The following is an 18,055-nucleotide window of genomic DNA, read 5'->3' as shown; positions in this document are numbered from 1 at the left end:
AAGATAATTTCTGTTCTTGTCACGCTGATGTTTGTTCAAGTGCTAAGTTTTCTGATGAGTTTGTTTTTAATTAGTTGACAATATAAGAAGGGGATGTGACGTCATGATTGAAAGCTGTGACAGCTGCTCTCAAACCTGTCAGGCAGCGAGACGATTGAGGGGGCATGCCTGACTCTACCGCACAGACTCTGGCTCCAAATGACACCACACAAGCAAGATTGCAGCTCCCAGAAAGGAGATATGTATTTTTTCACTTTTGAATAGTGACAGGAAGTGGAGACACGTCCATATTTACATACTAAATAGCTGGGCCTGGTTAGTACTTGGATGGGAGACCTCCTGGGAATACAGGGTGCTGTAAGCTTTTTCACTTCCCTCTTCAAACAGCAGAGGACACTGTTGCTTCTTGAGAAGAGACAAAGAATCTGCAGTATTTCACCTTTAACTTTTTCAGGCTGTGGTGCAGCTTGAACTCTAATTAGTCTTAACAAAATGCACCATCATAACAAATGAAATACTGGATAAAAGTTTATGTGTGAAACAAGCAAGACAAACACATATTGTAACCATACATTCCTGAAATGTGACTATTACTCCCAAACACTCAAAGAATGTCACAAAGAACTTCCTCAGCATTACCTTTTCTGGAAAGTAACCTCAAAAATTGCACTAACAGTGCAAACTTTATAAACTGGTGACAGTTCTGTCTGTTCCGATAGTAAGGACACTCAAACCATGTAACAATGCACCAGTGATTTATTTGGATATGTTTCATAGATAAAATTCCATGGGGGGAAAAATACACAATTTATGCCAAAATAATAAAATTAAAAGCAATTTTAAACAAGCTACCTAGACTATGAGTAATAAAACCAGAACAATTGAAGCAGTAAAAGTTCATAGCTTTAAAAGAGATTAAAAGTACAGTGAAACAGCTAGATCTGTTTTTAAAGGTACTGTAGAAGAAACACACAGTAAAAGACACAGTAGTAGTGCAGTTCTTATGTGCAACAAAATGGAAATTTCCATCACACGCTTTCTAGTTCTTCGAAGGCAAATAGTTCCAGGAACACACAGTCACCAAGACTTTCTCTGTCACTTCTTCCAAGTGTAGCTGAAGTTGTTCATGGTGATGTGTGTCAGAGCAGTCTTGCCCAGGCTGGAGGGCTGCTGCAGCTGCTGGATGGAGGCAGGATGGACACCACAACCAGACAGGTCCACTGACCCACCTGTACGCTGCAAACACAGTGTCCGCTAAGTGGTGCAATACAGACATACAGACATATGCAATTCTCTTGGAAACAGACGGATAATTTCTACCAGTATTCAAATGACACATGAAACATGGAGTCAAGACGCACAGATCTGATGTGGTCATGCTTGATTGACATCTCTGTGATGCTCTAGTTTTTGCTTCACATGTGACATCTGACACCTGTATGAATTCTTAAGTATTTATCCAGCTTTTTTTGCTTTCTTATCAACCATAGTATGTGAAAGCACTTGTGGGAGTGTCAAGGACCTTTGAATGATCAAATGTGCAGTACAGGTAACTATGGTACATGTCTCGTCCCTACATCACAAGTATTTGCCAGTCTTACCTGTTGCTTGTCATTGATGTGTATGTTCATGACAGCTGTAGGTGTGTGTGAGTAAAGAGCAGCTGAGAAGTTTCCTTTCTGTGCAGGTCGAAGGAGGTTTGTGATGGTGTGGAGAGAGGAGGGGAGGATGGGTCCTGGAGGAAAAATGAAACAAGAAAACATTTAACTACACAAAAAGCTGCCTACAGTAATGATTTTGGTTCAGTGAATGAATAGAAATAGAAAACATAAGCTGTGCAATTTGAAAACAATGTTTGTTAGATCAATGAGATTGGATGGTGCAGCTGTGTACCTGTGATCTCCAGACTGCTGATGTTCTGGTAGGTAGAACCAACCTGGCTCTTCACATTCACACTGCGGGCCTGAAAAAACACAGACTCAGACTGATGCACACAAACTAACAGCTATGTGTGTATACACTGTAGGTGTGTGTGTGTGCCTCCATACCTTCAGTGTATGCATTGTAGCTCCTCTGAAAGCAATGGGAGCCAGCAGTGTAGGGGGTAACCCGGCCTGGGAACCAGCTGCTGCCACCAAACTCTTGCAGTTGATGAGGAAGTTGATTAGGGTGAAAGTGTCTGATCCCTCCACACACACCACAGACTCTGGTTTATGGTCCAGAGACACTGTGTGACCCTCCTTACGACTGGACAAGCAGTTAAGGAGTTTGGACTGGTGGTTCTAACTGAAATATGGTATGAAACATAAACATGACGGCTGACAGGCAGAGTCAGTGAAGCAGGAGGATACAGTTGTATAGTGATGCTATCTGGCTTCTTGATTTTGTCCTGGACTCCCATCTCCTTCAGCCAGGAGAAGTCTTCATCATCGCCTGTCTGACAGTCCTCACCCTCCTTCAGGTCAGAGCACCTGCAATGAAAATCATGCCAATCATTATAATCATGTGTAGGTATTAGGGGTGTGCCTGTAGGTATTAGGGGTGTACATTATTTGGCAAGGCACAAATAGTGTTTTTTTTTTTTTTTTACGAATATTTGTTTCATACAAATATTTTCAAAATTGTTTTTGGGAAGAAAAAGTACAAAAGATCCTATTCTATCAGATCATTTTTTAATAACTTTTGAATTCCTATTACTGGATTACACACCATTAGACAAAAATGTCCTCACTAGATGTCTCTCTGATAGTGTTGTAGATAAATTTAAGGAAGCAATTCCATCAGTACTGAATTCAGTGCCATGTCTCAATACTACAGAGGACTCTTATGTTAACTTTAGTCCCTCCCAAATTGATAATCTTGTTGATAGTGCTGCAGGCTCATTAAGAAAAACACTCGACTCCATCGCCCCCTTAAAAAAGAAGATAATAAAACATAAGAGGTTAGCTCCATGGTATAACTCCCAAACCCGCAAATTAAAGCAAACATCGCGAAAATTGGAAAGGATTTGGCGTTCCACCAAAGTAGAAGAATCTCGCTTAGTCTGACAAGATAGTCTTAAAACATATAGGAAGGCCCTCTGTAATGCCAGAGCCGCCTATTACTCAGCATTAATAGAAGAGAATAAAAACTGCCCTAGGTTCCTTTTCAGCACTTTGGCCAGGCTGACAAAGAGTCATAACTCTACTGATCCATGTATTCCTATAGCTCTCAGTAGTAATGACTTTATGAGCTTCTTTAATGATAAAATTCTAACTATTAGAGACAAAATTAACCACCTCCTGCCCTCAACAGGCACCGTTCTCTCCCCAAACACAGGCACCTTAGAAACAGTAGTAAATCCTGACATATATTTGGACTGTTTTTCTCCAGTAGACTTGTCTGAACTAACTTCAATGATTTGTTCAGCTAAACCATCAACCTGTCTCTTAGACCCCATCCCAACTAGGCTGCTTAAGGAAGCCTTACCCTTAGTGAGCACTTCTTTACTAGATATGATCAATCTGTCTTTAGTAACAGGCTATGTACCACAGTCCTTTAAAGTAGCTGTAATTAAACCTCTTCTTAAGAAGCCTACTCTTGATTCAGGTGTTTTAGCCAATTATAGACCTATATCTAACCTTCCATTTCTATCTAAGATCCTTGAGAAAGCAGTCTCTAATCAGTCCCATCATTTTGATGGAGGGTACACAGACCCCCAGTCCTCCTGCCAGTTAAAAACGAACAACTTTGGTCTTTGCAAATGGAAATGATGTATGTGTTTATTTGCATATAGAGCGGGTGAGTGAGATCCAATCACAAGTGGTCATTTAAGACGCATGTGGAGACGCATGTTAATACCTGGTGAGCTGTCCACTTGTGATCGGATCACCCAAGACAAATGTTAATGCCAGGTGTAGACAGGGCCTGAGAAACAGACTTGACATGTACTGTAGGCTGTTACAAGAGTTCAGTGTGGGGTACATAGGCATCGCTTAGCCTGGGCATCTGAAGCTGTAGAGATAAAGGGATTGAAGCTGAAACATTGGCATAAAGATCCTCTCACGCTGAGCCAGGAAAAGAAGGTGTGTAAATGTCTGTATGGGATCCAAGTTAGGTAAACATGATATGAGCAGAGCACAAGTTATATACATTAGGGATGTGCAGAGAGCCCAGTGTTGATGTTTGTATCTATATTTGTTGAGGCAGCAAAATTATTTAGATTTGTATTCGAATAAAAGTGGAAATAGGTGTAAAAATCCAGTTTTTATGCTTTATCCTATTTTTATGCTTTTAGTTTTAGGATATTTAAGTGTTAAAATGAGTGTTTATGAATAAACTATCTTACAAAGGAGGTCCCCACACCATGTCTCCAACAGGACTCTCCCAGATCATAGGCGACTGCGCTGACTACTGAGCCAAACCAAGTGCATCGCCAACCCTCGGACAGACCTCTACTTATTTATACACCCATAACACAGAGACAGCACAGTGTGTAACATGTGGAGAAGAACTTCAAAGGCCATTATTGCTTTGCACTTTTCATTTATTGCCTATGTTTTTACAACCTAACTTTGTGGAAAGGAGAAGGGTAACAACAAGTTATTAAGCATTGTAAGCACTTCCCTTGCGTCAATAGCTCAGCTTTATCTCTGGGGAACACCCCCAACTCTGAGAGTGATGTCCAAATAAGGAAATGTACGTCATGTGGCAGGTTGATGTGACTCCACTCATTAAGAGCTGCTAATAGACATACCCAGCAGAGCAGAGGAGAGAGACTGGGATACCAATGTAAAAGACCTATGTGCTGTTATTTGACATTTTTTTTCTTCCCGAAAACAAATAATTAAAAAAAAATTGTTAAGTATATATATATTAAGTATAAAGTATATATAAAGTTATAAATTTTCGTAAAGAACCTACTATTTGTGCTTTGCTGCATAAAGTATTTGGTTTTGAGCACACCCCTAATATACAGCTAACGTACTTTGCATTGCACTATAGCCAGCTAACCATTAGCAGTGATAGCTTAGTGCGTCCCCTTGGCTAGTGACACCAAACTAGCCTAGTCTTGTGTTAGATAGCAAAAAAGTTTTATTTTATTGGTCTGGTAGTCCTACAAACAGTGACAAGACCTGGGGCAAGGTTTATGACCCATCCAACTTTTTTTCTGATTCATGTCATACATTGACAGCTAAGTTACCACAGCTTACATAAAACAAAACTTTAGGCTACTAGCTGAGCTGATGATGTTAAGTCTGTTTAAAAGGTTTGCTCACTCATGAGAGGTGTCAAGATTAAACTAGGAAATAAACACTGAATCTAAATGATTTAGATGTGTCACACACACATCACTATAGGTCAGTGTCAGGTGTAATATACAGTATATTGTGTAATCATATATTGTGGTTCATATCAAGTAGGTCCATCAGCATTGATTTCGCCACCAAATTATTAAAGTTTACTCAGTCACTTTGAGTAGTTAGCTGTTTTCAACCTTCATTCATGAAATTGCCATTGAATTATGGGTTTTTGTGATTTTCCATCATGTAGGCCTAATAATAATGGTAGTAGGTATCTGATATGATTTTGGTTTGAGACATTCAAGTGGCTGGAATATTCATGTGCAGATTATATGGTAAATCAAATCCAAACCCTTCCTACCTTCCCCAATTTTCAGCAATGTGCAGCTCTCACATGCAAGAAAAAAATGCATGGAAACAGTCTATTCAAAAGGGTGTTTTAATAGTTTTTTGATGGAGAAGAATCTGGGCTCAGCCCCTGATGGTTAACAGTCCAGCCAATGCCCCTGGTGAGGCTCTGCAGATGAGCTTATTTATTTCTCATTTTAGGTAAGTTTACTGAAGAAAAACATCGGTAATAATGTATTTATATGATATATATATATTATCTATTGATATTAAGGGCATGACAAATTAAAATACCAAAGTCAATCACTAAAAAGAGAATAGAAATGCAAATTGAACTTACTCCTCTTCTTTTTCCTTCTGCTCCTCCTCCTCTCCCTGGTTCCCATTCAGGTTCTGTTGCTCCCTGCTCTTCCTCCCCTCCTCCACTAGAGGGAGACTGAACTCTATACCTGAACAAGTCAACGCAAGCAGAAAACATGGAAGCAATTAATGATGCAGTCACACATTTCATTACATTAAATAAGTGAAGAATGTGAAAAGACTTAAGCTTTAAAGATGACAATGTTAAAAGTCCAGTTTGAGATTTGTATTTGTATAAATGACGCAGTCACTGCTTTGCTTACTTAAAAATATATGGATGAAAGTTAAGATAAGTTGTTGTTTTTTTAAATTATAAATTGCGGCATATAAGATAATACAATTCCAAAACCAAAGACAAAAATCTTACAGTTCACCTGCCATCTACTGTGTATTATCAAGGAATGCATGAGATGACAAAATCAAACAGGATGTTCCAAATGTAGCGAGAAAGTGTATTAAAGTGCAAACTGTGTGGCAATGTTAAGTTGTACACAAATATACATTACTCTACTCTGTGAAGACTCACCTTCAGCCTTCATTGCCATTCTGAGCCCTCTAGTTGTGGGAGATATCAAGGCAACGATGCTGTTCGAGCCCCCAAGACCTGCTGCCCTGAACAACACTGTAAACTACCAGAGCAGAACAGAAATTAAGTCCAGCTGTTATTAAAACTTTTATTATTTCAGTTTAATGAAAACAAAAACCTTAAACACTAACACCTACCTGATAAGAGCAGACGTAGAAGTAAGGACACAGTCTGGCCTTAAGTAGACTGTAGAGGGATGACAGACTGACTGACCTAAAGCAACAGAGAGAAAAGGCTGTGAGATGACTCGCACTGTACATTGTTCAATTGTTAACTTAAAGTTCAATTGAAGTCTTTTTTCAAGTCCCCCTCTACTCTACAAAGTGCTTTTCTTATTGTTCTGTCACTGGATGTAACACTTTAAAGGACAGTTTCATAGTTTTTCAATGCTTCGAAACAGTGAACCATTTTCAATAAAATTGATTAGTATTGATTCAGTGCTTCAGAAAGCTTTGTTTCCCCCATCACTAGTTCATACTGACCATTAGAAGATTCTTACATAATGCACTTACAATGTGAGTGATGGGGGACAAAATCCACAGTCCTCCATCTGTGCAAAAATATATTTAAAAGTTTATATGAAGCTTCAGCCAAATGAGTCAAATCAAGTAGATATCTTTCAACGATAGTTTTTAGTGCCAAAGTCCCTCTTTTTGTTACTCTATTTCTACCACAGCTCAACAGGGAAACACTGTACAAGGAAACCCAAAGAGGGAATTTGATGCTGAAAAGACTGTAAATATGGCAGATATCCACATGATATGACGAACTCAGACTGCTGAAGCCTCATATAAGCTTCACATCAACTTGCATTTTTGCACAAAATGACTGTATGGACACATTGTGGAGTTTGGCCTCCATCACTTACATCAAAAGCAAATCTGAAGGGGAACTTTAAATAGCCAGTATGAATGATTACGGCAAGGAAAACCTCATACCTCTGACTGCTATTTTAAGACACACTTGAAAATTGGGAACAGAACACAGGACAGTTAACAGAACTTTTTCATGGAAAAAAAACATATACGCCACAAAGTATTATCCAAAGTAGAGTATTTTAACATATGAAAGTATGATGGAGGACCAGTGGAACAATATGGCCAACAATTATATAATATTTCATTATATCAATTTTTATCATATACTTCCCAGTGACAGGATTTTACAACTCTGGCGAGTTATCATCGTAGCAAATATCTGATCTTTTGCCAAGATGATTGCAAGGTAAACAGTAGAAATACGCTGCCCTTTAGAGGTTTTTCTGCCATAAACTTGTAGAGAGAAGTGTTGTGTGACCGACCAATTTTGTAATCAACCCTGGAACCAATGCCGCCTCACCATTCGCTCATGAGACTCTGCTGCAGTACTGTATCTTGTGCCCAGGGAGTGCTCTTTCCTGTAAAGCTCCTCTCAGCGTTGATCCTGGGAAACAGAGAGATCCAGGGCAGAGAGGGATGTTGCCAGTAGACCAGACTCTGCTGGAAGGCACAACGAAGCTCAGAGCAGGACCTGGGATCCTTCAGGGGGGCAGTGAAGATTCATTGAGTGGCACTTAACATGGCATTACACAGTAAAAATCACCTTCTTGAAGACATGGGGATAATTACTGTAATGCCACATAATGACACTAAAACTATACCTGTAGAGTGTGTGGCAAGGTACTAAACTGAGCTCTGCAGTGCTGGCTGAGCCCCAGAGCTTCTTCCTGAGCTTTGGGCTGCTCTGCCCAAGACAGTGAGAGTGGGGAGGTGAAGAGGAGACGAGTCTTCAGGCTCCAGTCTGCTGGATACTCTGTGCAGACGGGAGGAGCTATGGAGACAGGAGCAATGGCCCGGGGGCTCTGGGAAGAGAGAAATGGAAGACGACATTTTTAACATGTATTTTATATGGGTTTGCTACACAATGTCAAATACAATGGACAGATATTTTTTATGGATATGTCAAGTAATTGTGAGAAAAGTACCTTCAGCAGTGGACTTTCAACATCTTCCTCCTCTTCTTCGAACAGAGAGTCATCTTCAGAGAAAGTGAGACACTTCTACAGCAGATGTGCAAATGGAAATTATGAAAATGCATGCCACCCCTTAACAAAATTCATTTTTCCCTAATGATCTTACACAAATTAACAATAACAACATGCAACAATAACAACCACAGAGATGTGGGATTCTTCTCTGGTCCCTGGCTTAAACATTCAGCATGTTCAGCACGTCCTGAATAACATCTATCTCTAAACAAGATATCCATTTCAATTCCAATATCTCGTCAAAAATTTTGAAATTTAGTAAATGTTTACTCTCTAACCAGCGAAAGCTGATAGATGTAACCACATATTGTCAAAAGAGCTTTAAACAATTGTTAACTTCAAGTCTGCTCACTACAAACATAAGGAGGCGATCATTTGAATAAAGTATTAACTTTTAAGACTGCTTCAGTTCACGTAATTGTGAACACAGGGTTAATAACACGTCATGTCGAGCATTCTTAAAAATGTGACTTTCTAAAAGGAGAGTTCTGTTGTGTGCATTACCTGGTAAATCTACCTCTAACGGATAACGTAGCGTTTCCTAGGGTTTGTATCTTGACAAATTGACTATCTGACTCATTTGCTATTTTTGAACGTGTTGTTCCGCTCTATCGACACAACTACACTTTTAAGTGCAGCATTAAATAAATATACCAACCTTGCTGGAAATATCTTGGCGTTCCTGTTTCTCGGCCTCAATCAACCTTGCACTGAAAGGTAAAACTCCCTGACTCTCTTTCTCTGTTGACATGTCCTCCTCTCCCTCCTTTTCAGTCGATTTCTGCAGCTTGTAACTGTCCCCAGCTTCTGCACTTCCGTCGTCATTATAAATGAGTAATTTCTTTTTCGGGCTGTATGTATTCTCAATGTTTGCGAAGGGGTTTCTGCGTTTAATCCCTCCTCCGGAGCGGTTTTGGTTATTGAAAAGCGGCCCCGGGGAGAAAGGCCGGACACAAGCCTGGGGTGAGCTGCTTTGTCCGGTACTGCCAGCGGAACCCTGGCCGCTCTGGCTAGGGAAGACTCCGGCGTCGCTTCGGGCTCTTTTCCTCCTCATTCGCATGATTTCAGCCGGTCGCTTGAAGCTGGGCGAATAGCCTGCCTGCTGAGACATACTAAAGATATGTTGCTTATCAAAAATAGTTGAAATTCAGCGACAAATTGTCAATAAAACTAGATCCACCGATGTTTTGTTGTTGAGCCTTCCGCACTATACAAATTTGGCGCGTCGCATGATGACGTAAAGGTCCCGCTCATGTGGCGTTCCGGTCTCATGGAAAAATGGACAATGCAAACGGCTTAGGAACTATAATATGGTCAGGTTTAAAGCAGAATGTGATGAGGGAAATGTACCACTTACGAAATGACAGGAACGAAATACTACGTGATTTCACCACGCAAGTCACTTAAAACCCCTTAAATACCATGACTATACATATTTGTTAAAAAAAATGAATGTCATGTCTGGTTTGGCGTAAAAAATGAATTAAATGTAAAATAACATCACTAAACGTGAACTAACTATACACATATTTATTAGAATTATACAACGTCAATCCGTAATATCTTCATGAACCTAGCGTAACGTGTAATGTCTGCATTTTACAAGTAGCCTAAACGCATCATGTCCCTAGCGTCAAAAGTATGAAAATATAGTTAACTGGTCTTTTTTTTATATATAGAAGTGGATAAAAATATTAAATAAATAGATATATAAACATTAACTAAGTAACAAACGCTAACACTTCTCTAAAACAACATGATTAAATATTTTCATATCTAAAGGGTTTTTTTTTCTGTTTGTTTTTGTGTGTGTCTAGTGTGTATCTGTTTGATGTGGTTTAACTTTAACTTATATTAAACATTTTTTAATTTTTATTTACATTTTTTAATTTACTTTGTTAATATTGACAACACATGTATTCTTGTCTTGTCTCAATTACAGGTGTTATGTTCAGTAATGAAACAACTAAGGCATGATTTAGCTTAAAGGAGACCTTTTGATTGCTCATGCTCATTTCCAACTCTATATTTTTATTCTGGGACTCCATTAGAGTAGCTTTGCATGATTGACAGTTCAAAAACTCCTTATTTATCTTATATACTGGCCCTTTAAGCAGCCCCTCAGTTCAGCCTCTGTCCCTTAACTGTCTCTTTGCCTGTCTTGTTTTTGTAATAAACAAATCCACGTTATTAAGCCTATAGGCTCGTTATTATGTGTGTACATTATATGTATAACATCATCATCACTGTGGCTGTTTCTGCTTGTACTATTCCTCCCTGCATTATTTTTATCTGATCTGCTCAACAAAGAGCTCCAAATATCTTTTTAGCACCACTAACAAAGCTCTGCTAATTCAGTGAGGAACATGTTTCACTTCCTGTAAATTCTTTATAATAAAAATCATCCATTATTTAGTCTTTTAAAAGATTCTAATTTGAAGCAGTAAAGCAGGAAATGTTGGATTAGCATCAGTGGTAACTTAACATGACTGTGATACGTCTGCCCCTTGTCAGGCTTCTGGAAAGAACAGAGTGGGCTCATCAGGAGGGGAGCCTTAAAGAGACATGAGCTAAGACTGACTGTTAGAAACAGAGGCTGAACAAAGGGGCTGTACAGAGGGCCAGTATAAGATAACTGTGAATCATGCAAAGCTACTCTAGTGGAGTCTCAGAATAAAAATATAGAGCAGGAAATTAGCATAATAGGTCCCCTTTAAAGGTGCAATGTGTATGATTTAGTCATCTATTGGTGAGGTTGCAGATTGTATTCAACTGAATATCCCTCCCCCTCCCCCTCCCTTTCCAAATGTGTAAGAGAACCTACGGTGGCTACAAAAAACATGAAAGGCCTTCTCTAGAGCGGGGTTTGGTTTGTCCATTCTGGGCTACTGTAGAAACCCCTTCCTCTCTAGATATAAAGGGCTCATTCTAAGGTAAAAAAAAAACACAACAGTTCTTATTTTCAGGTGATTATACACTAATCAAAACATAGTTATGGATATTATATTCAATTTCTGCCAAGTCCGTTCTGCTAGATGCCACTAAATTCTACACACTGCATCTTTAAGTCACAACAAGGTTTGGTTGTACCATTCTGCTGAAACCCTGATTCACTGCACAAATGCTCACAAACCTATTTGATTTTGAACATATATCTCAAAAAAATCTGCCTTTCATGGACTTCTCTTCCTGGAGCTGTTCTTTGCCACCCCTCTGCAATCACCCCCTCTCTCTGTCACAGTGATTAATAGGACATTATGTAAATTTAGTCTCCCTGTTAATTTCTCCCTCGTTTGTCATTACTATGGGTCATCAATCACATCTGAAGATCAGCCAACCGCTAAATTATGGTTGCTGTTGTAAATCAATTTCATCCCTGTTGGTAGACTAGAAGAGAAAAAACCAGAGCCTTAAGCATCAAAACAGTGATTCAAGGTTGGTAATTGATGGCTAATGACCCTATGCGGGGCAGCTGAAATGTTTTCATGTCCTCAATCCCCTAATGAACATGCAGTATGCTCCATGAAACTCTATGTAGTCCAAGGGAACCATAGGGGAAGTTACATTATTTATTAGTTCTTTTTAACTGTTGTTTAACCAGGTTTTTCCCAGTGACACTAATTCATTATTTCACAGGCTTGAAAGTAAGTCTAAACCATGAAGGCCCATTAACCCTCTAAGTCATGCCACAAACTCCAACAACAAAATGTACTTAAAGTATCAACAGTAAAAGTACAAATTCCACAGAAAATCAGCCCGTGTGAGTGATATAGTATTAAATATGACATTATTAGACAAGTAATACAGATGCATCAATGTGTAAGCAGGATTTGGAGGAGGTCTGAACTAATTTAAATACAGTTAGGCCTACTGTAGGTTGTTTAGATGAGTGGACGCTGACCTGAGGTTTGGGCTCCTCCAAATAAAACTGATGGGTCGTGACATGATTAATGAAGTAGAAATGAAGAAAAAACAAAGTTCTGCTTTCCTTTGCTGTTTTTGTGAACATAAAGAGGTTAAATTATTTTTTACAATAAAAATATAAATATAAATATAGTCTAAGTGGAAAGAGTTGTTAAAGTTTAAAAAATATGGTGCAAGATATTGACCAGGAGTGTGCCAATGTTCGCAGTATAAATAGTATAAACAATACAAGTAATGTGCAAATGAAGTAATACATATAATTGCATTAATATAACACTCATTGTACGATGTGATGGGTTCACAGATGGGACATTGTTGATGAGGCCAACTGCAGTTGGGAAGAAACTGTTCTTGTAGCATGAGATTTTGATCTTGACAGACCACAGCCTCTTGCTGGAGGGGAGTGTTTCAAAAGGTTTATGTCCGGGAAGGGAGGGGTCAGCCATAAGACCTTGTCCTGCAGGAGAACCAGCATGATTGTGTTAAAGGCAGAGCTGAAGTCCACAAACAGGATCCTGGCATAGGTTCCTGAAGAGCCCAGGTGCTGGAGCATGAAGTGGAGGGTCATGTTGCCTGTGTCGTCAACAGACCTTTTGCACTGTAGGCAAACTGTAGGGGGTCCAAGAGTGGGTCTTACCACAGAGGTCAGGGCAATGGGTCTGTAGTCATTAAGGCCTGTGGTCTTTGGTTTTTTGGGGATAGGGATGATGGTGGAGGATTTGAAGCAGGCTGGCACGTGGCATGTCTCCAGTAAGGTGTTAAAGATGTCTGTGAACACTGGAGACAGCTGGTCAACACAGTACTTCAGGGTGGAGGGAAAGGCAGAGTCCAGTCCGGCTGCCTTGCAGACATTCTGTCTCTTAAACAGCCTGTTAATATCTCTCTCCAAGATGGAGAGAATCATTGTTGTGGTTGGGGAGGAGGGGGCCTCTGAAATAAATGTAGTTGAGTAAAAATAATAATAGGCCTATTTTCCTCTTAAATGTATTGGAATGGAAGTATGAAGTAGAATAGAATGTAAATAGCTAGCTACTCAAGCAGAGTAAAAATACCTCAACATTGTATTTTAGTACAAACTTGAGTATGGTAAATATATAGTTACTTACCACCACTACCACTAACTAATCTGGAGATGCTCCTACAAAGAAAGAGAAAACAGAATCGAAAATGGGTATGGGGAAAACAAAAAAAGAAAAAAACATTGTCATGTGTATTCAACAAGACTGCCAATCAAATAAATTCTCTGATGCCAGCCGTTCAACCATACAACTGCTGTTTTGAAGGTGGCACAATCAGATAATCAGCCTGTGTTCTACTCAGTGCCATATTGATTTAAACCACTAGATGTCACTGTTTAACAAGGATAAATGACTTGTCCACAGCTACTACATTACATATAAGATCAATTCTCTCACTCATTGACTTTTTCAAATACAGGCAGATATATTGTCTCATATTCAACTCCAAAAACATTTTCACTGTTCCTTGAATTTGATGAGAATTTTTGAATCACTAAAGGAAATTGGGGAATTCCATATACAGTATATTCAAATTCCATATTTTCAAGGTATTTTAAGAGAAATTATCTTAAGCAATATAATTTAACACCCATAATAGTGAATGTAAAGGAGTGCAGTTTTTTTTCAATAAGACCCTGCCATTGAACTGTCTGGCAGGCTGTTGGATCTGAATAGGTGTTGCAGGAAAAACTACAGAGCATGTGTGAACTAGATGTGAGTTGAATTTTGAAGGCTATGGGCAATTACATTTAAGGTTGATGTAAGTACTGAAAAAAGCTGCTAAGTCCTGAGTGAACATAGCAAAATAGTGCTTTGAAACTATGAGCAAAATAATAACCTAAAATAAATATTTTGCATCCGGTTGAGGTCCTTTTAAACTGAATTTTCATTCTTAATATATTAGTCAGGAGCAAGGTATCAACACAAAGCTGACATTGTCCCTAAAATATTCTCCTGACTTTTCTGTGGATCCTCTGACTTATTATGTGACACAATGTTTTGTTCATAATGAAAATTACCTTACATTAAAAGATACTACAATCATTTACCTGCTAAACCTAGAGGAAAAGTATCACATTTTCTATATTCCCTGCCTTATACTAAAAGCAAAGTGAACTCTACTCTGGTTAAATGAGCCATGGTGGAAGAAGTATAGGACAGCAAATACTGTAAAAATACTCCATTACAAGTAAAAGTCCTGTATGACAAATCCTACTACGGTAAAAGTACATAATTATTATCAGCTTGATGTAGTTAAAGTATTGCAGTAAAAGTAGTGCTTTGGTCTCTCTGACTGATATATTATTAAATATGACATCATTAGATTATCAATACTGGAGCATCAGTGTTAGAGCAGCATGTTACTGTTGTAGCTGCTGGGGGTGGAGCTAGTTTCAACTACTTTATATACAGTTAGCTAGTTTAGTCCAGTAGTTTAGTCTGAGGGAGAGGAAAGAAGAAAAAACAAAGTTCTGATATACAAATGTGTTTTCAGTTTTCAGACATTTCTCTAATCTTTTATTTTTGGTGAAATATTGGATCATTTTAACATTTATTGAAATGAAAACGTGAGAAGTTTAGAGGGAAAAATCACTTTTTAGTGGAGCTGCTAACAACTCATAGACATCTGAAATGTCAAAAGCCAAAAAGGTTGGAAACCACTGGTTTCATCTTTAACAATGTGTTATATTTTAAAAGCTTGTTACATTATCTATTGTGTCAAATATTCATCTGAAAAGTGACTAAAGCTGTCAAATAAATGTAGTGGAGTAGAAAGTACAATATTTCCCTCTGAAATATAGTGGAGTGGAAGGAGAAAGTAGCATCAAATGGAAATACTCATGTAAAGTATCTCTAAACTGTACTTAAGTACAGTACTTGAGTAAATGTACTCCACGACAGGAAATGAGTTGATAGATCCCCATTTCCCTGACCTCGAGTGCCAGTCCATTAGTTTCTATTAACTTCCAATCATGAAAACCAGTTCACAGAAACCTGAAACCTGAATTACTTCATCGCAGCAAACATCATGTCTGCTTTTATGGTTTTCAAAACCATAAAACTGTGCAGCACTAACATAATTTTGACAACAAAAGCAGACAAAATATTCACTGTGATGACAGAGCCTCCTTAACTAGAGTGAATTCACAAGTCAAGTCAATTTTATTTGTATAGCCCAATATTAAAAATCCTAAATTTGCCTCAGGGGGCTTTACAATCTGTACAGCAATACAACATCCTCTGTCCTTAGACTCTTGATTAAGGATAAGGGAAAACTCTCCCCAAAAAAAACCCTTTAACAGGGAAAAAAATGGAAGAATTCTGAGAAAGAGCAACAGAGGAGGGACTCCTCCCCCAGGACATGCAATAGATGTCGTGTGTTCAGAAAAGGCCAGATAGCAAAATTACAGAAATACAGCATGGACAAACAGGATGACAAAATTATATACAGATTGATAAGATCATTTATATGAAGACTCCGATCAGGAGAACATCGAGCAACTTCCATGTGCCGCCAAACAGAGGACCAAACAGAGGACAGTCTTTAAGTGAGTTGATTAGCATAGTCTAGTGAAGAGATCATTAGCTGCCTGACAGGAAGGAAAAACACACTCAGCAAGATACAACACTGTACTGTCACTGTTTGCACTGGAAAATTGTCAGAAGTAAAATAAGTGATATATGACTGGTATTGAATGGGCTAAAACACACAAAACACTGGTGTGATCCTTTAAAAGTGATTATTTTTATGTCATGAATATGGATGGGATTCGTTGTCTCTTCAGAATTACAGTTCCTATCAGGGTAAAAATAAAATATAATGGGAGACTAAAAACCTTAATTGAATTTCTGAAATTCAGAAATTCAACTGGCTCCTGGGTGTTCAACCACAAAAGTCCCCAACCTTAACAAACCAGTTTGCAGGTAATGGTACATTTTGTGGGTGACTTTAACATTTATTTTAATTACTGTATTGACCTGAATATAAGATGATATTTTATTTTAAAAATGACAGTTGAAAAAGAGGGCATCATCTTATATTTGATGACTAGACAATTGCATATTCATAAGATCAGATATTGTTTTTGAATGAGAGTGTACCGCTGTAACATTGGCTCCTACAGAGAGAGTTGTATTATGGGTTGTTTGAAGCATTAATGTTGCTAGGCTCGTGAGTATCTTAAAGTCTGTTAGAAGTGTAAAAATGTTTTGTTAGCTCAGTTTAACCTGCAGGAGTTTCTGTTGGCTCATATAACATGTTTTTTCTGCCACAGAGGAAATAAATTCATGACGAGTGAAAATGAGTCCAAAGTGTCTTCCAACATCTTTACTGCAGAAACGGACCACAGACTGAATCTGTCAAGCTGCCATGAAGCATGATTGCTTCTTAACCCCCTTCTTCCCCTGTGGGACACAGTTCCTTATCCTTGGCAACATGTTGAGCTTCACCCCAAGTGAAGTTCATCTTGGCTAGCTGGTCTACTAATTTGATCTCAGTGAAACCTTTGGGATGTGATCTGCTTCGGCTATGTTTGACAATTTTTGTACAGGCTGGGGTATGCCAGAAAAGAAGTTTGTACGATGTGTAGTCCAAACACGTCTGAAGGTGAAACTGTACTGGAAATATATTGTACAAATGGGAATAATGGCACACGCCTTTGGACAGTCTACCCACAAAGACATTCACAGTGTTGCAGTCGTTTGAACATTGTGACAGAAGTAGCTGTGTAACAGATTGAAGAGTATGGGACAAAAGTCCTGTCCACTGTCACACCTCCACACACCTGGCCCATCACTGTATAAAGTGGCCATGATTGTAAGATTGTCGGTTTCTGAAAGTTACAAAAATGTTCCAACTTCGGAGAGGTGTTGGGGGAAGGGGTTTCAGATGCTTTCCAATTATCTGATGCATACTTCATCTGAAGCATACTGACCCCTTAACTTTCTGAAACCAACAATCATACCAGCTTTACGCAGCAATACTTCTATCATGTTCTGTCTATACAAATTTATTGTGTCTCATCCCTTTATGATGGCAACTATACATTTTTTCTAACACTTTTGCTTTTAGACGTGTTTGGGCAACATTTTGTGTGTAACAGTTTCCTTGAAGCATACTGACACATTTGTTTGGATTTTCAGATGTTGTGGAGTTGGGAAAACACACCTTGGGCTTTCCCCAGCCTTGTCTTGATGTGTTCTGCGGTCCTTGCTGATAAGGCTGCCTGAACAGGTGAAATCCTCCACAAACTAGGGTGGCTCACCATTTATTCAAGTATTGAAGGTGTTAAGCATGAAAACCAATACGCTCTGTAAACACATTGATGATTTTTGGTGTCCATTACAGTATGTTCTAAGTAAGTTGACTAACATGATACTCTACCCACACTGTGCACTCGTTTTCCCAATGTCTGCCTGCACTACAACAGCTTTTTATACTGTGAACTCTGGCTGCAACCACCCCACCTTTATTTAGCAGCCAGTGTGTGTGTGTGTGTGTGAGAGTGTA

At 38.8% G+C, this 18,055-nt stretch overlaps 1 protein-coding gene across 1 annotated transcript; it reads right to left on the bottom strand.

Annotated features, from left to right (window-relative positions):
* Positions 1 to 738: 738 nt before the first annotated feature.
* On the bottom strand, positions 739 to 9,850 carry LOC137177185 (protein downstream neighbor of son homolog). Its single transcript, XM_067583338.1, has 12 exons — positions 9,261 to 9,850; positions 8,540 to 8,614; positions 8,216 to 8,416; positions 7,915 to 8,093; positions 6,714 to 6,789; positions 6,517 to 6,619; positions 5,971 to 6,079; positions 2,352 to 2,471; positions 2,049 to 2,247; positions 1,894 to 1,963; positions 1,602 to 1,735; positions 739 to 1,236 (listed from the first exon to the last, which is right to left on the bottom strand). The coding sequence occupies exons 1-12, from the start codon at positions 9,711 to 9,713 to the stop codon at positions 1,096 to 1,098; spliced, it is 1,860 nt and encodes a 619-aa protein (XP_067439439.1). The 5' UTR covers positions 9,714 to 9,850; the 3' UTR covers positions 739 to 1,095.
* Positions 9,851 to 18,055: the final 8,205 nt, after the last annotated feature.

The sequence above is a fragment of the Thunnus thynnus genome, chromosome 24, assembly GCF_963924715.1.
Source record: "Thunnus thynnus chromosome 24, fThuThy2.1, whole genome shotgun sequence".
Classification (NCBI taxonomy): Eukaryota; Metazoa; Chordata; class Actinopteri; order Scombriformes; family Scombridae; genus Thunnus; species Thunnus thynnus.
This window is presented reverse-complemented; position numbering and strand designations above follow the sequence as displayed.